The following is a 22461-nucleotide window of genomic DNA, read 5'->3' as shown; positions in this document are numbered from 1 at the left end:
GCTCCACTTCTCAGCTTTCCCACTGAAAATAAATTGGAAACCGTGGTGGGGTGCAGGGATGGGAAGAGGGATATTCTGCTTCAGCCCCTTGCAGTTTATAGTGTCCTGGAAGAGAGCATGACTAGCTGAAATCCTGAAGTGCGGGATCCCAGTTAGGGAGGATGTTACGCTGCAATATTTTGTTGCAGATCTCACTTTGTGGCTGCGTGCACACCATCCATTTAAAATGCACAATTTCCCTCAAGGAATCCTGGGGACTGTAGTTCACCCCTCAATTCACAGCACCCTTAATACACTACAGTTCCCCTGATCCTTTGGGCAAAGTCATGTGATTTTTAAACTCACTCTAAATGGATGGTGGGCACACTCCCTGTATATCTATCGGTGTGGCAACATTATCAGACACCCCCAGAAGGAAGATGGGGGGGGGATTGTTGGGCCAATTCAAGTTCCCTTGGCGTCCAGGCTGGGTGTGGAGGGGCAGGAAGGGATTGGCCAGCTTTGGACCCACAGCTTTCATTTATCACCCCCTTCTCTGACTTCTTCTCTGTATAAACAAGGCACGATCATTTTTCAAGTCTGACTCTGACTTAATCCAGTTGCATGAAATCAATACTTTAAAGAATGTGGCAGTTCCTCAGAAAAAGCTGGATGTTTGCAACAGTTGGTGACAACGTGGGGAGATATTGCTCACATGTTAGAACACATATCATAAAATAAAAGGTCGAGGAACACACATCTGATGGCGCTGCAGTAATATTTGCTCCCCCACCCCATCAATATTTTATGTCTGCTTGTTAAAGTGACAGCTTTACTTTGATTATTTACGGCAATCGGCATTTTCCATGCATAAGCCTTAAATCTGCATTGGTCAGACTGCTCATTTACAGTAGAAGTGTTCTTCCTCCTCCATTTCCTCTTCCACACGAACAATAACCATGCTACTATGTAACTTTAAAAACCGGTGCCTGGTTTTGTTTGTTTTTCCTCCTCCCTCACTATTCCTTTTTCCTTTTGTGCCATGCCTTTGCAACTGTAAGTCTTGCTACCATATGTCAGCCTGCCCTGGAAGCCTCTTTGGGCTGAAGAGTGGGATAAAATGCTTTAGATAAGCAAGTGGAATAAAATAAAGTAACAAAATAGATAATTAAGCAGAGGTTTCCATATCTAAACCTCAGTATTTCACAGAATGGGGATGGAGGCAGCATACAATTCTTTATCCTTTCCTGTAAAGTGAAGGGGAAAATTTGCTTATTCAACCTCACAGCACACATCTAAACATAACACATACAGGCACCACTTCCAGATACTTCTTGTCGTCTAGTGCTCCCTGCCCCCTGCAAAAATGACCTCTTAACATTCAACTTCTTGGCTGTTCTCAGTCATAAATTTAGTTGGCAGACTGACACAGCCTCTCCAATTCCTAGTTTCTTTCACTGGACTACAACTCCCATCATCTCTGACCATTGGTCAGGATGCCTGGGGCTGATGGGAACTGGAGTCCAGCACCATCTGGATCCACGCCCTTTTCTTTCTTTTAAATTCGCCAATTTATCTAGTATCACATATTTGGAAAACTATGCAGAAAGTTCCACTTCATTGTTAAGTAGTCCCACTTCAGTTCCAAACTGATGGAGAAACTTCAGTGGTTAAGCGCCTAACAGAGCAAACAAATGAGAATGGCAACAAAACACACAGTTGTATCCTCACCTCCTGGCACAGAGATGATGGGGGGCACATACCTTTTGGACAGGTTTCCCGGGGGTCACTTGCCAGCGGTGGACAAGGACAGAGACAGAAGTGGCTGGAACAAGGTATGCGGCTATTGTACACCAGGCTGATTACGACACAAACTCATACACACCCCTCCTCTCCATCCAAGCAAGCAATGGGCAGGATTAGAGTTCAAGGACACATGCCAATCAGGCAAAAACACTCTAGGAAGGTGCAGAGCAAGACTGGTGAGGGGTGTGACCCAAGGAGAAGGGTTGTGGCCTAGGGAGAGTCCCAAGGGTCGGGGGGGCACAACTGGCCCCTGGACCTGAGGTTCTCCTTCCCCATCCTAGCAGGAGTGCTCCTGTTCAGGGATCCATTCAGACAACTGCCACTTTACTTCAAGCTAATCCTTTCCATCTGGCTTCCCTTCATCTTTTGTGTCTCTTTCAGGGCCTTGCAGAGCCAGGCAGAGGCCCGGGCCAGGGAGATAATGTGCCCCCCTTTTTTACCCTGGGGACAACTGAAGTCTTATAAAAAAGTAAGTATATGTTTGTGAATATTGTGAGTATGCTGACCGAGGCCCCCTTTGGAATCAAAGGCACGGGCCAAGTGGCCCATATGCCCCCCTCTCTTTGTCTGGGCCTGGTCTCTTTCCCAAATGATGCGCAGCACACTCAATATTCATTTAGCTGTTTTCTCCCACCCTTATCCCTCACTAGTGCTATTTTTCTAGAAAAAGAGATGCTGGAACTCAACATAAGCCCCTCAATGTTCTCTTAGAATGGCAATGGCACCCACATGAGACGTGCCGGAACTTAGTTCCAGCTGGGGGGGGGGGACGACCTGCCCCTTACCCTTTCTTTAAAAATATATTTTTGTACTTCAGAAAACCTTAGGGTGGGTTCTGACACCTTCCTCTCTTGGTTTCTCAAGGAAGCCAGCTGGAGCCCCAAGTCTGTCGGCGCTCACCACACTAGCTGGCTATCCGGCAGAATTATTTGCTTTGAGCTTGACAAGATGTTCAAATAAATCCATTAATGACCATTATTCCCAAAGCTAATAATATTGACGCTACAGCACTGAGACAGCAGGCAAAGGAATTGGCTCACAAATTACAAATACATCTTGCAGCAAACAGAAAGTCCCGTTTGAGCAAATACAGGTTAGCCGAACAAGATCAGTTTTGATCTTGCTACAACAGTGGTTTTCAACCAGTGCGCCATGGCACCTAGGGACGCCCTGAATGATGGTCAGGGGTACAGCGGGCAACACTGGCCTCTGTCACTTTTTCCTTCTTTCTTCTGATGCCCTCTCATGTCTCTGCCTCCCAAAGGCTTGCACAGCTGTTTGTTGCAGCGGCCCTGCAGCTATAAGTGAATAGTGCCTCTGAGGCTGACCAGGGGGTGCTTCCCAGGCCCCTGTGGAGCAGTGTGAGGAGGCAACTCACTTTGGGGCAGGAGGGGGCAGCTCGGAGACCAGGGGAGGCAGCAGTGGCTGCCCAGAGGACTCCCAAGGAGAGGGGAAAAGAAAGAAGGCCGAGGGAACACTCCACAAGGGAGGTTGTTCGGAAAGGGGTATGGGGCTGTCCATTGTGCAGGCAAGGGGTGACATAACTGGGCTCCTGAGCCCTACAGGGGTGCCGCAGAAAGAATGTAGCTGGTCAAGGGAGCCATGGACTCAAAAAGGTTGAAAACCTCTGTGCTACAGAAAAATTGGTTTCCAGGTGGAAAAATCAAAATTGGAAACAGAACTGTTAGAACCCAAAACTAAGACTCTGTCAAGAATGTATAACTTGCTGTTGAAATGGAATACACAAGATGAGGAAGTGAAATCAGCGATGGTTAAGTGGGCCCAAGACTTGGGTCATAACATAATGTTTGCTGACTGGGAAAGGTTATGGACCACTGGTATGAAATTTACAGCATCTAATGCCTTAAGAGAGAATATTATGAAAATGATATACAGGTGGTACATGACACCAGTCAAGCTTGCAAAAATCTATCACTTACCTGACAATAAATGTTGGAAATGTCAAGAGGTTGAAGGTACATTCTTTCACCTTTGGTGGACATGCCCAAGGATAAAGACATTCTGGGAGATGATTTATAACGAGCTGAAAAAAGTTTTTAAATACACATTCTCGAAGAAACCAGAGGCCTTTCTCCTGGGTATGGTTAGCCAACAGGTGCACAAGAAGGATAGGACATTTTTCATGTATGCTACAGCAGCAGCAAGGATACTCATCGCACAGTATTGGAAGACTCAACAGCTACCCACACTGGAAGAATGGCAGATGAAAGTTATTGACTATATGGAATTGGCAGAAATGACCGGCAGAATCAGAGACCAGGGAGAAGAGACGGTGAAGGAAGACTGGAGAAAATTTAAGGACTATTTACAGAAACATTATAAGATAACGAACGATTGATGACATCGGATTGAGGGTGAATGGGTATTTGGGAAAAAGTGATCAGAGAAAGATTTAATATTTTGTCAGATTTAAGGAAATGCAACTATCTACTAGACTTTAAGAGTATTAGAAAATCAAAATATGACAGAGGAAAAGAATTTGCAGACAGAATATTTGATTTGGAATACAGAGAAGGAAGGTCTGGGGAAGTCGGAGAAATAAGTTAATGTAAAGAATATAAGGAGACAAAAATTGTTTTTAATATGTTTATTTTTTTCGATGTATTTTGCTGTTTTGTGTTTGTGTGTTGTAGTACCTATTTTTCTGTTTTTTCCCTTTTTTTCTTTCTGTTGCTGTTCTGAGGTTGTTTGTTTATTGTTGTTTTAAGTTTTTGTTGTAAAACTCAATAAAATATTATTTAAAAAAAAATGGAAAAAGAAAACCTCTGTGCTACAGTAACATAGAACTAGGGAGGGCAGAATCAACCCATTCCTCATTCTGGGAGGGAAGAGCTCTGTTCTATTAATGGGATATTCCAGGAACAAATTATTCTGTGCCATTCAGAGGTGTGTGTTTTTTGTGCCATAGAAAGATGTTGTTATAATTACTACTAGTCAAAATGTGACCCAATTCGCAAGTATTGACGACTCCCCACCAGCTCAGAAATAACTTTGATGGGTTCTACTAGCCTAAGGAAGCTAGAGTTTGCAACCTTGCTTTGAGAGAAGCTAAGTGATAGCATCTTAGCGTACTTCCTAGGAAGAAAAACTTCCCACACACATGCTGCGTGGACTGAGCTGGAGGCAGAGAGAGCAGGCAGAGTGGTTGAGTTCAAAGGCAAACACACAGGAAGATTTGTGCTGAGGCTTCCCATTCAGATAACTGTCTGATGCCGCAGTGGGGTGGAGTCTGAATTTGAGGACTTTGGACTGGGTGCCCATTCCCGCCCCCTTTCCTGATCAGCTTGAAATAGGATTCAGATACCTTCTGCTCTTCCTGCCAACTCATAGTCAACTCATCCATAATGTATTTTGTTTTAGCTTTTTAAATATCTGTTTTTGATTAGGACCAGAATCCAGAATACTGGGAATAAGTCTGTTCTTTGGGGCTACACAATTTCCCATATTTCCATACTGCAGGGAAATTCAATGTCCCCAAACTGGGATATTGTTCTAATCTAACAGAATTGCTATTAATATGTTAACAATTTGGGGGCGGGGGATACCCCAACTCTGCAGGGAGAACAATGGGGGTGGGAATTGGGGCCAGAGTTAGCACATTCATCCCTATGCACATGCTCTACCTACTTGTGAGTATAACAGCTGAATCCTTTGTTCATCTAGTCAAGTGTGGTTTAGCAAGGAGTGTGTGTTGGGAAAAGACCTGGGAGACCAGGGTGCAGACCCCACTCAGTCATGAAGCTCACTGGTAGTGTCAGCCACTATCTCTCAGCCTAACCTATCTTGTAGGGCTCTTGTGGAGATAATATAGTGAGCAGAAGATAGTGATACAGAAATAAAACAACAGACCTTTGTCAAAAACCACCAATGCTTTTACAGCTGTCGTCAAGTGTCCCCACCTTCAGAGATTAGTCTGTTGCTACAAATATCAGACCCCTTTTCCTGCTGAAGCCCCTCAAGAGCTTCATTCAGCTCACTTTAATTTTTGAGACCTTCCAAAAGAAGATGAAAATTTTTGTGTTTGGCAGGAGAAGCGTTTCAGGTGCCCTGATGCTTTCAAACCACGCAGTGCTTTTCATTTACAAGATTTCTTCTTTAGTTAGCTAATTATTCTTAACATTGCTAGGATCTTGGTCCCACCTTGGGTTTGTACATTACGGAAAGGGCAGATGAGAAATGAATGGCAACAGCATCACCCTGAAAGTACTAACAGGAAGGCAAAACGCAGCAGGTACAAGGGGGTGGGGGAAGGAACGTCCATTCTTTGTGGGAAATGACCCCGGCCAGGATCCAGTTAAGGCATTTATTCAGTAACATTGCTCAGTTCTCCCTATAAAAGCAACTGAAATCTTACCGTCAATTCCAAGAGCTCCTTGTTCCTTGTTCTCTGGACATGGTTCAAATTGATTGATAATCTCCAGGCAATGATCCTTGGTCACATTAATCATCTAAGAACAAAAAAGGAAGGTTGTTGTTTTTTGCTGCTGCTGTTTTGCACAAAATAAGAGATTGCCAACAAATCCTTCCATTTAACAACTCTCCTTTTCTCTGAGTAGTTATGCAACTGGGTGGTTTTCTAGCTGTGTGTGACATCTCCCCCCCCCCCATTGCCTCTTTTCCAACCGGCCAGTGAGATTCCCATTTCTGCCAATCAATGTCAGCTTTGATAGGGTGAAAGCTACGATCCCGTCAATGATTGCCAGACTGTCCTCCACAGAACGCAAAGCATGGTTTTCTAGGCCACTTCCATCCCAAGTGGCGCCTTAGTGCCCAGGGGCAGAAAGTAACACAATGCTGATTGCCCTGTCCTGGTGATAGACAGCTCCTATGGCAAGATGACACGGACCAGTTTTGGCTTGTCAATAAATTTAGTCCGTGTGGCAGATGTTCCTGGACACAAAGCAAGAGGAAGAGTTGGGAATCTCCAGAAAAAATAACCCAGGCAGAGTCTGTTAGGCGGTAGGGTAAGACGTCCTTAGGAAACTGTGCACTGAAAGTGCTTTAAAAAATATTATGGTGGGGGAATGGATTGTGTAGGAGCAAGCACCCCCTGCATCAAGGATAGATAATTTGTGATTCTGTATGCCTGGGTCCTCTGGTACCGATTCAAACCAAGGAACAGGCACCCACCTGTATTTTGGCAGATTGGAAGAATACTCAGTAATGTACAACACCAGCTGCAGTCTGATGTGGTACAGCCTAGGGACACATTTACCTTGTGGAGACACAGGTCCATTAGGACAGGTGTGTCTCTGCTCCACCAAACTCACTCGGTTCTCAGCCAGCCTCCACCTGCCTTTCTCCGTACTTACAGCCAGTCCAGGTGATGGCACCAGATGCCAACCTCCTCCTCACTGGCTGCCAATGTTGCTTTTGCAGAACTTAGCAGGAAGGAGGATGAGCACAGAGCAAGAGTTAGTTGGTTCCACCAGCCATTGGCTCTGGCTCTGCCTACACTTAGCCTTCTTGCCTCCTGCCCTACTAGTCACAATGGACACCAGCCATTGTTGCTGATGTTGTTGCTTCACTTATCCCTTCTTCCCTGATGGGGAAGGGGGGGCTGCTATTTTGTGGTTCGCCTCAGCTGCCAAAATGCATTAGGCCGGCCCTACCATTTATATATTTGCCTATGCATTTCTGTAGCCTTTAGATGTGAAAATATGTGGTGTGGGGGAAGAAGCACAGTGGAGAGGCTGAGAAGGGGGGGGCAAGAAAGAGAAGAGGGGGTGAGGAAGAGTGGGGTGAGCAGAACAAAGTTAATAACTCATCAGACCCAAATGGGGGGTTAAAGGAAGGAAAGAGGGCTGGGAGACATTTTGTACCAGTTCACACATCACTGCAGAAACTCAGTGGGCCCGTCCCTCAGAAAGGCGGTAAGCAGGAAGTAAAAGCACCTGGTGTATCTCCTGATGATTATCTACACAGACCCAAACATGCAGCGAGATTCGATTCCCCCTCCCTTCTCAGCATTAGGAGGATCAATAGCCCAGTGACACGGAAACCAATGCTAACTTGTTTAGAAGGGCAGCAGTCACAAATACAAGATTATCATCTGAGCAAAGGGCACATTTAGAATCTCCAACAGACTATGAAAAAGCAGGTGGAGAGTTCTTTAGGAAGAGAGTGGAGAAGAAAACTCACAGCAAGGTGTCCCCACCGCCCAACGCAGGGCACTAATGCACCACAGAGGAATGGCAGAAAACCTGGATTATTAGGGGGGGGGGGGAGATTCCACTGCTCGACTTTTGAAGGCAGGTTCAGCTCTGTATATTCAGTGGTGAGAGAAAGGATTTCTAGACATGCTCAGAGGTACTGATATCAAACAGTTGAATCCAACTCCAGTCCTTTTCAGAGAAGATCCTTTGAAGTTAATCGATATGCATGAATAAGGTTCATTCATTTCAACGGACCTACTCTGCACAGAACTTAGCTGGAGAAAGCCTATAATTGCTTCACAGTTTCCAGGCATTTAAATGTAAATCTTGGGGTTAAGCAAGTTGTTCAGATTAATTACAGCAGGTAGGGCAGAAGAAGTATTTTCCGGCACCACTATTAAATTCAGATGGATAATTTGCTGGAATTGTTCTGTGCATGTTTAGAGAGGAGAAACCCCCTGGCTTTTAGACCAATGCAAAGTTAATGAATTCGCAGCCTCCAATCTAAATGTTACAATAAAGCAGCAAAAGACCCAACATTCTTCCTATTGAAATCATATTTATGCACTTACCTGGCACAAGAAGCCTAGGGAAGGCTTTGTGTAGGGGAATATGCCACTTAATTTTTGCCAGAGGCAAAAACAGCAGCAGGTTTATTTGCTTTTTATGAGAGCTTTGCACAAACATTAGAAAACAAGAGCTGGCACCTTTCATCAGTATCCAGCCATGCCTAGATATAAATGCGGCAATGCAGAAAAGTGTAAGACCTTGCTTATATTTTTTTTAGTTTTTTAGTTCTTGTAATTCAGAAAACAAAATCGTAAATTTGATAGTGTGGTGCAAACGTTGCAACAGAGAGCTGTGATGTTAGTTGACTGCCATTTAATTGGCAATGCATAAATAACTGCAAGCCAGATCTGCTAGGTGGTACTCAGTGTTTTATTATCAAAAAGTGCCTTTAAATGCCAGGATTAAAAGCTGGCAAATGTATTTGGGTTTTTATGAGAGCATTAAGAAGAAGCATACTTGCCATTAGTTTCCAGTCCAGAATGAAAGCTCTTCTGGAGAAGACTGCTGAGTGTGGTGAAGTCTGCCCAAACTAAAAATCTGAACTCTTTTATTATTATTATTTTTAATTTTTTTGGTCTTTGAGGGCAAATACCCAGAATTTGGGTAACCACAAAACGTCCTCTGATTTCACTGTTTACAATCCATGCCTTATGGTATAAATGTACACCTGAAACTAACTGATGAAGTGGACTGCAGCCCACAAAAAGTAGGCTATAATGATTGTATTTAGTTATTAAATTTCTATCCTGCCTTCTTCTCAAAGGAGCACAAGGCAGCAAACACACAAGCCATTGGAAAAAACCAAACCAACCATAGAACATCTTTAACACAATTCCAATGCTGATGCGGTAAGACCTCTACTTAGAAGACTTGTTGGGAAAGGAAGGTCTTCAGCAAGTGCTAAAAAGACAAATAAAGATGGAACCTGTCTAATATTAAATGGGAGCAATTACAAAGAGTAGGTACCACAGCAGTAAAATTCTGAATTCTATATTCTCCTGTATTCCCTGGTGAGAAGGCATCTGCAGAAGGCCCTCCTCTGCAGAGAGTAGTGATAGATTTGGTTATATAAGGGGCGAGATGATCTTTCAGGTATCCTGGTCCCTAGTTGTAAAAAGCTTTATATTCCAAAGTCAGCACTGAGGTTGTGGGTCGGTCCTCCATTTGCCCCAGTGTTAGCCTGCCCACACCAAGCTGTACAGAAGGCCATCCAAAAACAAGTACCGTATTTTTCGCTCTATAAGACGCACCAGACCACAAGACGCACCTAGTTTTTGGAGGAGGAAAACAAGAAAAAAAAATGTTCTGAACTCAGAAGCCAGGACAGCAAGAGGGATAGCTGCGCAGTGAAAGCAGCAATCCCTCTTGCTGTTCTGGCTTCTGGGATAGCTGCGCAGGCTGCATTCGCTCCATAAGACGCACACACATTTCCCCTTACTTTTTAGGAGGGAAAAAGCGAGTCTTATAAGGCAAAAAATACGGTATTTCATCATCAGGAATTTGTGGGCATGGATTCATGGTGAGAGTAGGACAGTGGTATATGTCTTATTTGCAAGAGAAGAGGACTACAGTTTGTATGCTTTATTCTTGTTTCAACGAACAAGCTACATGGTCCTGAAGAAACCAAGTTATTCCTTATTCCTCCCTCAAATATCCATTATTGGGGACTATCAATATTTGGAAGGATTTGTTTGTGGAGGGTTTCCCCCCCCCCCCAAAGAAACACCTCAAGATGATTTATATGTTTGTCTGCAAATGCTTGGACAAGTTCCCAGATCTTCAGGGGTGACCTTCTCTTCATAGGTGACTTTGGTGTTCAATATGTATTTTAATGGAGGCAAAAAAAAAAAAAATCACACTGAAAAGAATGGAGCAGACATTGCAAAGCTCACTTTGTAGCAGAAAATGTGAAATCTCTTTCGGAAGGGTGGTGACCAGCCTGTCCCTTTTCTTAAGGTTAAAGGAAGCCATGATGCTACTTGCTTCCATTGCACAAGCTTCCCACCCAAATCCCAGCCTTCCTGCCAGGGGAGAAGTTGGGAAGCGACAACACATAAGTTTGGGCAGGGTCATGCCTAGGCATTGACAAACCTGTCGATTTCAGTTTCTTATTTTCCCATGCTTAAATTCAGTTCACCCTGTTTCTGCATTGGTTGGCATTCCAACTGCAGCGGAATGGAATCAGGTCTGTAACGCAGTGAATGCGAGGCATAACAATGCCTTCTCACACCCTTAGAAAAGATTGAGGAGTGAACCCCCAATGCTTACCTTTTGCTCAGTGTCCAGGAAGCGTTTGAGGTCATCCACATCCAAATAGTCCTTGTGGTTGCTGTAGGTGAGCATGAGAAGATACAGGTCCCGGCGGGTCGACATCATCTTATAGAAGGCGCAGAACTCTTCAAAGTCCAAAGTTCCTTGGTTGTCATCTGTGTCCGCCTCCTGGTAGCACAGAGGGACATTTGCAATTAGCAGGCTTCCATCTTGAGAAGCAACACGGTGAGCAGGCCAACAACTACAGCCAAAGTTTAGAATGCTAAGCTACGTGGAGAGTAAAACGAACCCAGTTCCTATATAGCCCAAGAACGAATTCCAGTATTTAACTTCCAAAATGGGTTGTGCTGGGGGGAGAGTGGGACTGAAAATGGCTCCAAAAATTACCCACCCACTCCCTGCAGTTTGCAGGTAGTGAATCTGGGGCAGATTTTTGCACCCCACCAGGGTGAGGGAGGAACAAATTGGTTTCCCTCCCAGGAGTGCTGACCATTTTCAGTGGTCCTCCTAATGGCTGTTGTTCCCATCTTTTAGAATGTGGTGTGTTCCCAGGGTATTCTTGGTAAAAACTGGCAGCGGACAGTGAGGATGCCATTTCTTTCTGCAGAACTGTGGGCATCTACTGTGGACTTTCCGCAGACTCCCCCACCCCCAAAAAACTGTTGAAATAGCAGCCTGGTCTTTCTCTCCTCACATGTATTCAGTGGTTTGGCCCCAACAGGGATAAACCCAGGATAGAAACTGCATCCATTGGTCTTGAAATCTCCACTCCAATCTTACATACATTTGGGATAGTTGTGGTTATTAAGTAGTGAGGGAATATAATTCTGTACATGCTCAGAGTCATCCTCTTCTTTATTATTACTTGACAGGCCTCAATCATGGCCTCGCACATGGGTTCTGAAGTTCCTCCTGGACAAGTTCCTCCTGCCCACCCTAGTCCAGCCTCCCCCAGATGTTACCCTCCAGATGTTGATGTCCTCCAGATATTTGACTACAACTCACTTTATAGGAGTAGTTGCCTAACAACAACTGGAAAGACATTCCTGGATTATAATGCACGTACACAAACTTTAAAAATGCTTTTATCCTAGTTCTGTTTTGTCACCGCACTAATTATAAAAAGATGCTTATATATTGAGTGGAGATCTAAGTTAGCCCTCTTCATCAAAGAGGGAACTTCTCCCCAATTACGGCATTTCCTAATCACCGCTTTTGATGTCTCAACTGGGATGGGTGTTATTGTGAGGGAAAACAGATTTCTGGCAGATCTGCAGGGCTGCCAAGATGGTCACTTCTTAATCAAGCTCTGCTGCCATCTCCAACCAGGCTGGAATTCACTTTTGTCTGTGCAATTCACAAATGTAAATCAATGGGCATTAACGGATTTCTCATTGCAGCTTTTAACTGTGTTTGTTGCTTCTGCTAGGCATTTCCCCCTCGTCCTACTGATCATTGATTCACCTTCTTTGACTGCAAAACATCTGATTCTGTTTTCAGTGCTGTCATTATGCAAAGCTTCACACTCCATTAGCATCTGCTGGCATTTAATAGCAAGCAACTCCAACACACTGAAGCTTTTGATGTGCCCCAGAATATACAAGAGCTCTCTCTCACTTATGTAACAAATAAGCATCATTAAACACAAAAGGTTCCTAATGCCCCTTCTCTTTCTTGTACAATAAATTAAAGCAACTTGAAGCTTTGTTGATTAGTATAGAATCAAAGAGTTGAAAAGAACCTTTTTAGGCCATCTAGCCTAACGTGTCCTCCTTAAAATGTGGTGGCCCAGTAATAAAAGCAACCAGCCCATCGGAAACCAGGGCTTGGGTTTTTCTCCTGAAGCAGATATAAGCCTAGCTGATGTACCTCCGCCCACTGGGGTGGCCCAGGAAGCTGCAAGGAAGCCCACCCTCCAGTCTCACACCAGGCTCTGGTTTATAGCTCAGTGGCAGAGCATCTGGTTTGCATGCAGAATGTGCCAGGTTCAATCCCTGGCATCTCCAGGCAGGAGAAAGCCCTTTCTGAAACCCCATAGAGCTGCTGCTGCCAGTCACTGCCAATGACCAATGCTAAATGGACCAATGGTTTGACTCAATATAAGGCAGCTTCTTATGCTCCCATGTTCTCAACACCAGCACATAGTATCCCCAGGCACTTGCCAAGACCCAAGCAAGATCCACAAGTGCTAACACTTGCCCTGTAGTCCCCAAGACAGCCAGCTGGGTCACTTGCCCTGGTGCTTGCTATATCAGGAACTCAAGGGCTCTGTGGGAAATTATAAGGGTGTCACCAAGCCAGCCTTGGAGTGGTGGTATTGTTCACTGCTACTCCCTGACACAGGAGGGGTCTCATCAGATGGCACTTTGACCAGATTACACACACACACACATACACACACACTGGTCTTGGTTACCCAGTTGGCTAATGATCTGACTCAAGATTAGGAAAGTGATGTTGCACTGTTCAAGGAGATACTCCATCTACCAAGGAAGATGTCTCATGCTATAGACAGGGAGACCTCAGTGGACATGCATAGATTAAGATGTCCAGGAGTAAGGTTACTGAGAAGGATCATTGGAGAACTGGGCACACAGTGGTGGTGGAGGGCTCTGTGCAGGCCAGGGATGGGCAAATCTGTCAAATCTGTTTTCTCATTTTTCCAATGTCACGCTCAGTTCTCCACACTTCCACATCAGTATGCACATCAGCCCTAATATACACATTTCTCCAAATATACAATTTTTTTTACAAAGCAATTTCCTCTAATGTAAAGCATTTTGTATGCTATTGTATGCTAGTAATATTTATACCCCTCCCATCTGGACAGCTTCCAACAAAATATTAAAAATACTTTAAAACATCAGTCATTAAAAACTTCCCTAAACAGGGCTGCCTTCAGATGTCTTCTAAACGTCAGATAGTTGTTTATTTCTTTGACCTCTGATGGGAGGGTGTTCCACAGGGCGGGCGCCACTACCGAGAAGGCCCTCTGCCTAGTTCCCTGTAACTTGGCTTCTCACAGTGAGGGAACCGCGAGAAGGCCCTCAGTGCTGGACCTCAGTGTCCAGGTTGCACTATGGGGGTGGAGACGCTCCTTATAGTTTAATGGACACTTATCATTAGCATATGCATACGCATTACTTGGCTGGACAACTGCACTGCAAATTTTGGAGAAGTTTGAACTTTGAAGATGGGTGTATTTCTGCTCATGTATTGCTTTGGGAAAGTGTGAATTTGATAGGTTCACCTGTAAATGCTAACGTGATCTAATCTCTCTCCCATTTCTACCCACCAGGGACAGCAGAACCTGCTCCTTTCTGAGGACTTGGAAGGAAGGTTGAGGACAGGAAGCTATGAAAATGGAATAATGGACTAGATGGACCACTGGTCTGATCCAGCAGGCTTGTCTTATGTTCCTGTGTTGAGGGGCAGTGGGCAATGCATCAATCCTGCCCTCATCCCAGCAGCCACTCACAGCTCTTATGCCAGGCAAGTCCTTACCACGATGCACTAGTTTCCCAAATACAGCAAGTTTCAACACACAAACACACAGACATGCTCTTCTTTTTCACAGCACAATCACTATACATAAGGGATAACTCACACAACACCCACACCATCCTTACATCCCAAAAAGCCTCCACCAACTCAACACAATAAATAAGTAACTACATTAAGAAGCTCAGAGGGATATGCTCAACCTTGCATATTGCAAAAATATTCTCAAGGATGCTGCAGAAAAGGGGGAGGGGAAAAACACCATCAAAAGAGGCCAACTTTTTTAAACGTCAAAACCGATCCATTTCCTCCCATCTAAAGAAGCCCTCGGTACATGGAAAAGAAATAAAAAGAACAAAGTCAGATATACGCAAAGCTCGTTCCACTAAGAGAGCAAATCTACATCATGTTCCACCAGAGAAGACCAAACAGAGTCAATAAACGTGCAGCAAGGGGGCTCGAGGGCATAAGGGGGGGGGGGAGAGAAATAAGCCATTCATCCAGAACAGACAGAGCATCGTCAGCTCCCAAACAGAGGGTGCAGTTCTTTTTTTTCCCCCCATCTTGATATTTTATTAAGGATTTTCTTGTTTTACAGAAGTAAGTGTAATGCCTCATATATATTTTTTCCCATGTAACATTTTTACAAATCCGTTTCATTTGTTGAGGCATTAGGGGGAGAAGAAAAAGAAAGAAAAAATAAAGTGGGTGGAGAGAGGGAAGATGGATGGGGCTGGGGTCGGGTGGCGGTGTTTCTATTATTTCTGATCATGGCTGCAGCGCTTCAGTCTGCAGCTTTGCCTTGCTGAAGTTTCAATTAAAACCAAGCGGCTGCCAAGAGAAAGAGTTAAGGGAAGGGTCATGTGGCAAAGCACAGAAAATTAAGTGCCCGCCTTCAGGGCTTGCCACTTCAGACACTTAATTGGGTGAAACATGGTCAAGTTGTCTTTGGGCAATGTAACAAGGTATTGGGGACCTGACGGCTCAGTTGTAGGGTCACTTGCGCAGATGATGCCAGGTAGGAAGACTGGCTGTTGGACACACTGGTGGTACAACAGCCCTATCACCCATCCATCCTGCCATCCTCTGCAACCTTCACATGTCGGTGGTAATTATCCTTTTCCCCATTTGACAGGTATTCCGAAAGAGACGAGGCCTTCCCCCCCCCCCCTTTAGATGAAGCTGGATCTTCTCCCATTACAATCCAACAGTTGGCGAGCCAGTGTGGTGGTTGCCGGAGAGCTGAGCTTGTTCCCAGGAGACGCAAGTTCAAATCCTGTACTCAGCCATGAGGATCACTAGCTGAAATTCAGTCATTTGCTGTCGCTGAGTCTAACCTTGTGGGGTTGTTAGGGAGAAAGAAAATGTAAGCTATGGCTGTAGCTCCTCTTCATTCACTCACACCTCGGGCATCTGCAACACCAAATACTGCTCCCACTCCCCCATTTCAGCCTGCTGTCATAAAAGCTGTCATTTTTTTTAAAAAAAAGATTTCTGTTGACTTCTCTTGGGTGAAGATATGGAATCAGCACCACGGACAGCAGCTCTCAACAGATGCAGACTTCATTTTATGGTAGAGATCATCAACCCAGCACCCTCAAAGGCTTTCAGTGGAGCTCCTAAAAAAAATTTGGAGCAAAATTCCACCTCAGGAGGAATCTGCTTTCAGATACTGGAAGTGCTGTGAAAAGGAGTCATTAAATACTCTACCTGAGCCATTGCATCTGTGATGGACCTTTCACACAAAGCAAGTCATCGCTTGAGGCTCCAGACATCAAGTGATGAATGTGCATGCACGAACAAGGCCTCAGTATGATGCACCAAAAAGCAGTATTCTCAAGCAGAGGCCCTTCCCATCCCCCAGTAGAAGATGGTGGGGTAAGGGCACGTACCTGGCTTCCCAGCAGCCACGTCGCTGCTGCTTACCAGGAAAAGGAGCAGCAGGGGGGGTTGCTGGGTTGGCACACCTAGGTGAATTTGTACTCCCCCCTCTCCCTCCCAGTAAGCAGCAGTGAATCACCTGCCAGGAGGTCAGATAGGCACCTCTGCCCACCACACAATCTGCTACTGCCATCACCTGAGATACATTTCGCTGGAGGTGTGAGGGACTCAGTCTGGTACCTTCTGCATGCAAAATGTCTGTGATGTTCAGGCCACATCTGGGACAAAGTGCCCAGGTTTGAGTGCCAACGGGAGCATGCCCAGAGGAGAGTGAGGGGTCTGGAAGCCAAGTCCTAGGAACAATGGTTGAAAGAGCCAAGCATGTTTAGCACTGAGATGAGACAATAGCAGGAGACTTTAGAGTAGCCTTCAAATACCGTATTTTTCGCTCTATTGGACGCACCAGACCATAGGACGCACCGGACCATAGGAGGGGGAGAACAGGGAAAAAATATATTTTCCTTGTTCTGCCCCTGTAAAACAAGGTGCGTTCTGTCACGGCTAAAATGGCCGCTGTTTCTTTAATGCGAATAAAGCTGGGTCAGCATGACTCAGCGGCTTGCAGCAAGTTGTATATATAAGTGAGAAATGTTAGTTTGTGCTGAGGCTGGTGTTTGGGTTGGTTGGTTGTTGGTGCTGGTGTGTATAGTTTTTCAGTCGTGTTTTGCACAAGGACTTTTAAGAATAAAACTCTGCAAGGATATTCTCGTGGACTCTTTTTGTGCCGACGAGGAGACAAAGGGAGGTCAGAACCCTTTCCTCCTTTTTTTGCTCTTTACAAACACTGACAGGTTATGGGCCCAGTGTTTCTGAGCATGTGCAGAGTGCAAAACGACTGACGGCATCTGAGCAGGGAGCTGGTGAGTCCTGGTGGTGTACGGAGCCAGTGGCTGTGCGTTGGAGCAGTTGGTGGCAAGCTGTAACTGTCTGCAGTGACGCTGGAGCGGCTAGGATCTGAGGATCAGGAAAGCACTCAGCGTCGGCTACTGGAACAGTTTGAACTGCTAGAGGACCACAGTAGGCGACTCACAGAGCGGCTACACCAGTTGCAGAGCCAGGCGGGACCTGAGGGTCAACAGAGGCAGCAGCTAAAAGCCGGTGAGTGCCAGCCAGGACCATTCAGTTGGACTCTAAAGAGAGAGTCAGGAGAGATTGCTGGAGGCCCCACAGAAGGGGCTCAGCAAGCACCAGCAGAGATGGCAGATTTCCAGTCTCCCCAAGTTGTAAATATTGGGGGAGGCATCCCTTTTGAACTTCTCTCAGAAAGCAACTGGCTGAGTTGGTCAATTAAAATGCAGCAGTTGTTAAGGAGAGATGGACTATGGGACTGTGTTGAAACTGAGGTTTTGAGACGGGACTCTGCTGAGAAAAAACGGCTGGATGAAAGGGCCCGTGCCCAAATTATGCTGTGTTTGAGCAACTCTCAGTTATTGCATGTAGCAAATGCCAGCACAGCGTTTGATTGCTGGAATTTATTAAGGGCAATGCATGTCAGAGAAACTGCTGGAACTATAATTTCTCTGACCAGAAGGCTGTTCAGGACTGTTATGAAAGAAGGTGAGAGTTTGGCAACTCATCTTCAAACGCTGAAATCTCTGTTTCTTCAACTACAGCAGAGAGGTAAGCGTTATGATGAGACTGACCAAACATACATTATCCTTTCAAGTTTGCCTGAAAGCTGGTTGCCTGTGATTAACAGCATGGAGAGTATGCGTCCCCGAGATCTGACTCTTGAGTATGTGGTTGGAAGATTGACCGAAGAAGCAGAAAGAAGGTCAGATAGACAGGCTGAACTCCAAGAGTGGAGGAGTTACAGCAAAGGGGGCCAGCAGCAGAATCTGCCAATGGAGCAACGCCAAGGTTTGGACTTGGCCATGGTGGTGAGGAGGTGCTATAGATGCAACCAATCCGGGCATCTCCAACGTCAATGCAGGGCAAGACTTCCAGGAGACGACATGGAGCAGAGACAGCAATCGACGCAGAAATGTAAGCAGAAGGGGTTCTCTTCAGGGAAGAAGAACACGCGTTCTGCTCAGTTTGTGTCTGCATTTTCTCGGGAGGAGAGGAAGATACCTCGAGGAACATGGTTGCTGGACTCTGGCAGCAGCAGGATTATCTGCAACAGTCGGGAGGACTTTAAGACCCTGAAGAAGCCAGCTGATGGAAAAGACTCAATCTATCTTGCTGATGGTCGTAGAAGCAAGATTGATGGCCAGGGAACATGTTTCCTGCAGTGCTTGAACACTACTCTACCAGAGACTCTGTTTGTCAGCAGTTTGGACTATTGTTTGCTGTCTGTAAGCTGTTTGATTAATGCAGGGTATAGTGTTAAGTTCACGCAGGATGGCTGTCTGATAAAGAATGGAACTCAGGTATGTGGCCATGCAAAGTTGGAAAATGGGTTATATGTAATGCAGGACAAGCCTGTTAAAGCAGCCCAGGTGGTTCAGGATAATTTTCCAGTTCATAAGGGGTGTGTACATGAACTGCACAGAAAACTGGGTCACGCCAATTTCCGTGTGCTTTCAGAAATGCAAAAGGTGTGCAAGAACCTAAAAGTAAATAGCTGTAACCATTTCCTAGATTGCAATGTATGTAAAATGGCCAAATCTAAGAAGAAGCCTGTGGCTTCTAAAAGTGACAGAGTATCTAAAGAGGTTTTAGAACTTGTCCATTGTGACGTGATAGGCCCTTTCCCACAGAAGACTGAAGGGGGCGCCAGATATGCTTTTCTGGTAATAGATGATAAATCACGTTTCAGTTGGTTGTTTTTGTTAAAGCAGAAATCTGAGTGTTTCCCCACATTCAGAGAATGGGTTGCCCAAGCTGAAAAGCTCTTCGCTCGGCCTGTTGTGCAGCTGCAAACAGATAGGGGCGGAGAATTTCTGAACAAACAATTTGGGGCATGGTTGCGACGTAAGGGGATCACTCATCGCTTGACTAACCCTTATAGCCCTGCTGAAAATGGTCTGTGTGAAAGACGTGGGGCTGTAATACAGTCAGTAAAGGACTGCCTGCTAGTGGATGCAGGATTGGGCCACAACCATAGGCTGTGGGGCGAGGCTTTTCTCACAGCAAACTTTTTGATTAATAGAACCTGGTCTAGCTCTATAAAAGATATTCCTTATTGTGTATTGTTTGGGAAAGAACCAGAGTGGAAAATGCTGCATAACTGGGGTGCTTGGGCACATGTAAACATTCCCAAAGCTCAGCGCCAGAAAGGGGGTGCTAGAGCGCAGAAACTGCGGTTTGTGGGATATCAGTCCTATGGCAAAGGGTGGCGTTTCAATTTACGCCCAGGAAGCGTGGTTCTGTCACGAAGTGCAGACTTCGCTGACCAGGACAGATGGACTGCGATCCATGCCAACCCAGATTGCCTACTGCCCCTGCAAGTAAGAGAAGAGGCTTCTTCTCAGCCATTGGCAACACAGGAGCAGGATGAGGCACAGATTTCCCCAAAAGATGTGGCAATAGATAATACTTCTTCTCTAGAGGAAGAGGAAGAAGAGCCAGAGATAAGGGGGGGAGAAGAAGTAGTTGTGCCTAGACGCTCCCAGCGTTCAAACAAGGGTGTACCTCCTCAGCGTTTGACCCTAGGAGGAGTGAGAGTATGCAATGTGAGTTGTGTGGAACCACAAAGTTATAATGAAGTCTTAGACTTACCCCCTGGGGAACGTGCTTTGTGGGAACAAGCCATGAAAGAAGAAATGGACTCTTTTAAACGTAACAAAGTGTTTGAGGTCATAATGCCGCCACCTGGTGGCAGAGTGGTGTCATGCAAGTGGGTTTACAAAAGAAAAATCCTTGCATCTGGGGAACCACGCTTTCGAGCCAGATTAGTAGCCAGAGGGTTCACTCAGATTAAAGGGGAGAGTTATGATGAAGTATTTTCTCCCACTGTAAAGAGTGAAACTTTTCGTTTAATGCTTTCCATTGCTGCTGTAAGACAACTAGCAGTGCACCATTTTGATGTTGATGCTGCATATCTGCATGCAAATTTAGACCATGAAGTGTTAATGAGACAACCCCCTGGGTTTGAAGAGGGGAATGGTGCAGTCTGGCGTTTGAAAAAGGCTGTTTATGGTCTCAAACAAAGTGGAAGGTGTTGGAACCAGTGTTTAAATGAAGCCCTTGTAAAACTTGGTTTTAAAAGGAGTGTGGCTGATCCATGCCTGTACACCAAGGGGACAGGCAACAAATATCTAATGCTCTTAGTCTTTGTTGATGATTTGCTTGTAGCAGGGAGTTCCACAGATGAGATCCAAAAGCTCACAAGTCAACTGGAAAAGAGGTTTAAGCTTAAAGCCTTAGGGCCTGTAAGCAATTACTTGGGAGTAGAAGTAAGGCAGGAAGCTGATGGAAGCTTCCTATTGAGCCAGAAAGAGAAAATTCTTCATTTGATAGAGCAGTTTGGCATGGAAAACTGCAAGCCAGTCCAGACTCCCATGACACCAGATTTCCCAAAGACAGTGTGTGATGATGAATTTGATCAGCCTGAGTTGTATCACTCAAAAATAGGATCACTGTTGTATTTAAGTCAGTGGTCAAGGCCAGACATTGCATGTGCTACAAATGTTCTGAGTCAACGTGTATCTAAACCCAGTACTGCTGATTGGTGTGCTTTGAAAAGGCTTATCAGATATCTAAAGGGGACATTAAATGTATGTTTGAAGATATCTAGTACACAAGATGAAAAATTAGAAGTATTTGTTGATGCGGACTGGGGAAGCTGTGTAGCTACCAGAAAATCTACAAGTGGAATGGTTATGATGTTTGCCAATTCCATAATTGGATGGAGGTCAAAGAAACAAGGATTTGTTGCGACCTCATCCTGTGAGGCAGAATATGGGAGCCTATCGCTAGCATGCAACGAAATTGTGTGGTTTATACAGATACTAAAAGATCTAGATTGTAAAGTAGATTTACCTATCCAAGTGTATGAAGATAGCCAATCGTGCATTGCATTAGCGGGCTCGGAAATAATGAAATCTGCATCAAAACATATTGCTATTCGTCATGCGAATGTGAGAGATTGTGTACAGAATGGGGTAATCAAACTGGAGTATTGTCAGTCACAAGATAATATTGCTGATTTGTTTACCAAGCCTTTGCCAGCAACATGTCATAATGAATTGATGACAAAACTGGGTTTATGTATATAATGTATGTATGTATTGTTTCTGTTGGGGTTTTTCGCATTTAAGAAACAGAAGGGGTGTCACGGCTAAAATGGCCGCTGTTTCTTTAATGCGAATAAAGCTGGGTCAGCATGACTCAGCGGCTTGCAGCAAGTTGTATATATAAGTGAGAAATGTTAGTTTGTGCTGAGGCTGGTGTTTGGGTTGGTTGGTTGTTGGTGCTGGTGTGTATAGTTTTTCAGTCGTGTTTTGCACAAGGACTTTTAAGAATAAAACTCTGCAAGGATATTCTCGTGGACTCTTTTTGTGCCGACGAGGAGACAAAGGGAGGTCAGAACCCTTTCCTCCTTTTTTTGCTCTTTACAAACACTGACACGTTCAAGGTGCATTCACCCGAGCCTATGGAGCTGGCGGTGGGGGGAAGCGCTGCTTCCCCCCACCCCCAGCCTCAAAGATCCCCGAAGCCTTTGGAGCGCAGCGCCCTGCTGCCCTTCAGAGGCTTTGCGCGCAGCCGTCCCCAAGTTAGAAGAGGCTGTCTCGCTGTTCTGGCTTGGGGACAGCCTCGCTAGCCTCTGCAGGAGAGCGGGGTGAACGCACCCTGCTTTCCTGGAGAGGCTTTGCGCGCAGCCGTCCCCAAGCCAGAACAGCGAGACGGAGGGCTCCGTCTCGCTGTTCTGGCTTGGGGACAGCCTCGCTAGCCTCTGCAGGAGAGCGGGGTGAACGCACCCCGCTTTCCTGGAGAGGCTTTGCGCGCAGCCGTCCCCAAGCCAGAACAGCGAGACGGAGCCCTCCGTCTCGCTGTTCTGGCTTGGGGACAGCCTTGCTAGCCTCTGCAGGAGAGCGGGGTGAAGGCACCCCGCTGCCCTGGAGAGGCTTTGCGCCCAGCCGTCCCCAAGCTAGAACAGCAAGACGGAGCCCTCCGCAGCTCTCCGTCTCCCTGTTCTGCCTTTCGGCTTAGCGGCGCAGCCTGCATTCGCTCTATAGGACGCACACACATTTCCCCTTAATTTTTGGAGGGGAAAAAGTGCATCCTATAGAGCGAAAAATACGGTATCTGAATGGCTGCCACATACAGGATG

General features: G+C 45.6%; 1 protein-coding gene across 1 annotated transcript in view; it reads right to left on the bottom strand.

Annotated features, from left to right (window-relative positions):
• Positions 1-22461, bottom strand: part of PLCH2 (phospholipase C eta 2) — a 308782-nt gene that overhangs the window by 83316 nt on the left and 203005 nt on the right. The window contains exons 6-7 of the mRNA XM_083452318.1: positions 10800-10970; positions 6161-6254 (exon numbers count right to left, since the gene is read on the bottom strand). Of these exons, the coding sequence (XP_083308444.1) occupies positions 6161-6254; positions 10800-10970 (265 nt within the window). The remainder of the gene's footprint in view (positions 1-6160; positions 6255-10799; positions 10971-22461) is intronic.

The sequence above is a fragment of the Podarcis tiliguerta genome (assembly GCF_965153285.1).
Source record: "Podarcis tiliguerta genome assembly, chromosome: 8".
In the NCBI taxonomy this organism is placed as follows: Eukaryota; Metazoa; Chordata; class Lepidosauria; order Squamata; family Lacertidae; genus Podarcis; species Podarcis tiliguerta.
Note: the sequence above shows the minus strand (reverse complement) of the source record. Positions and strands in the feature narration are given on the sequence as shown.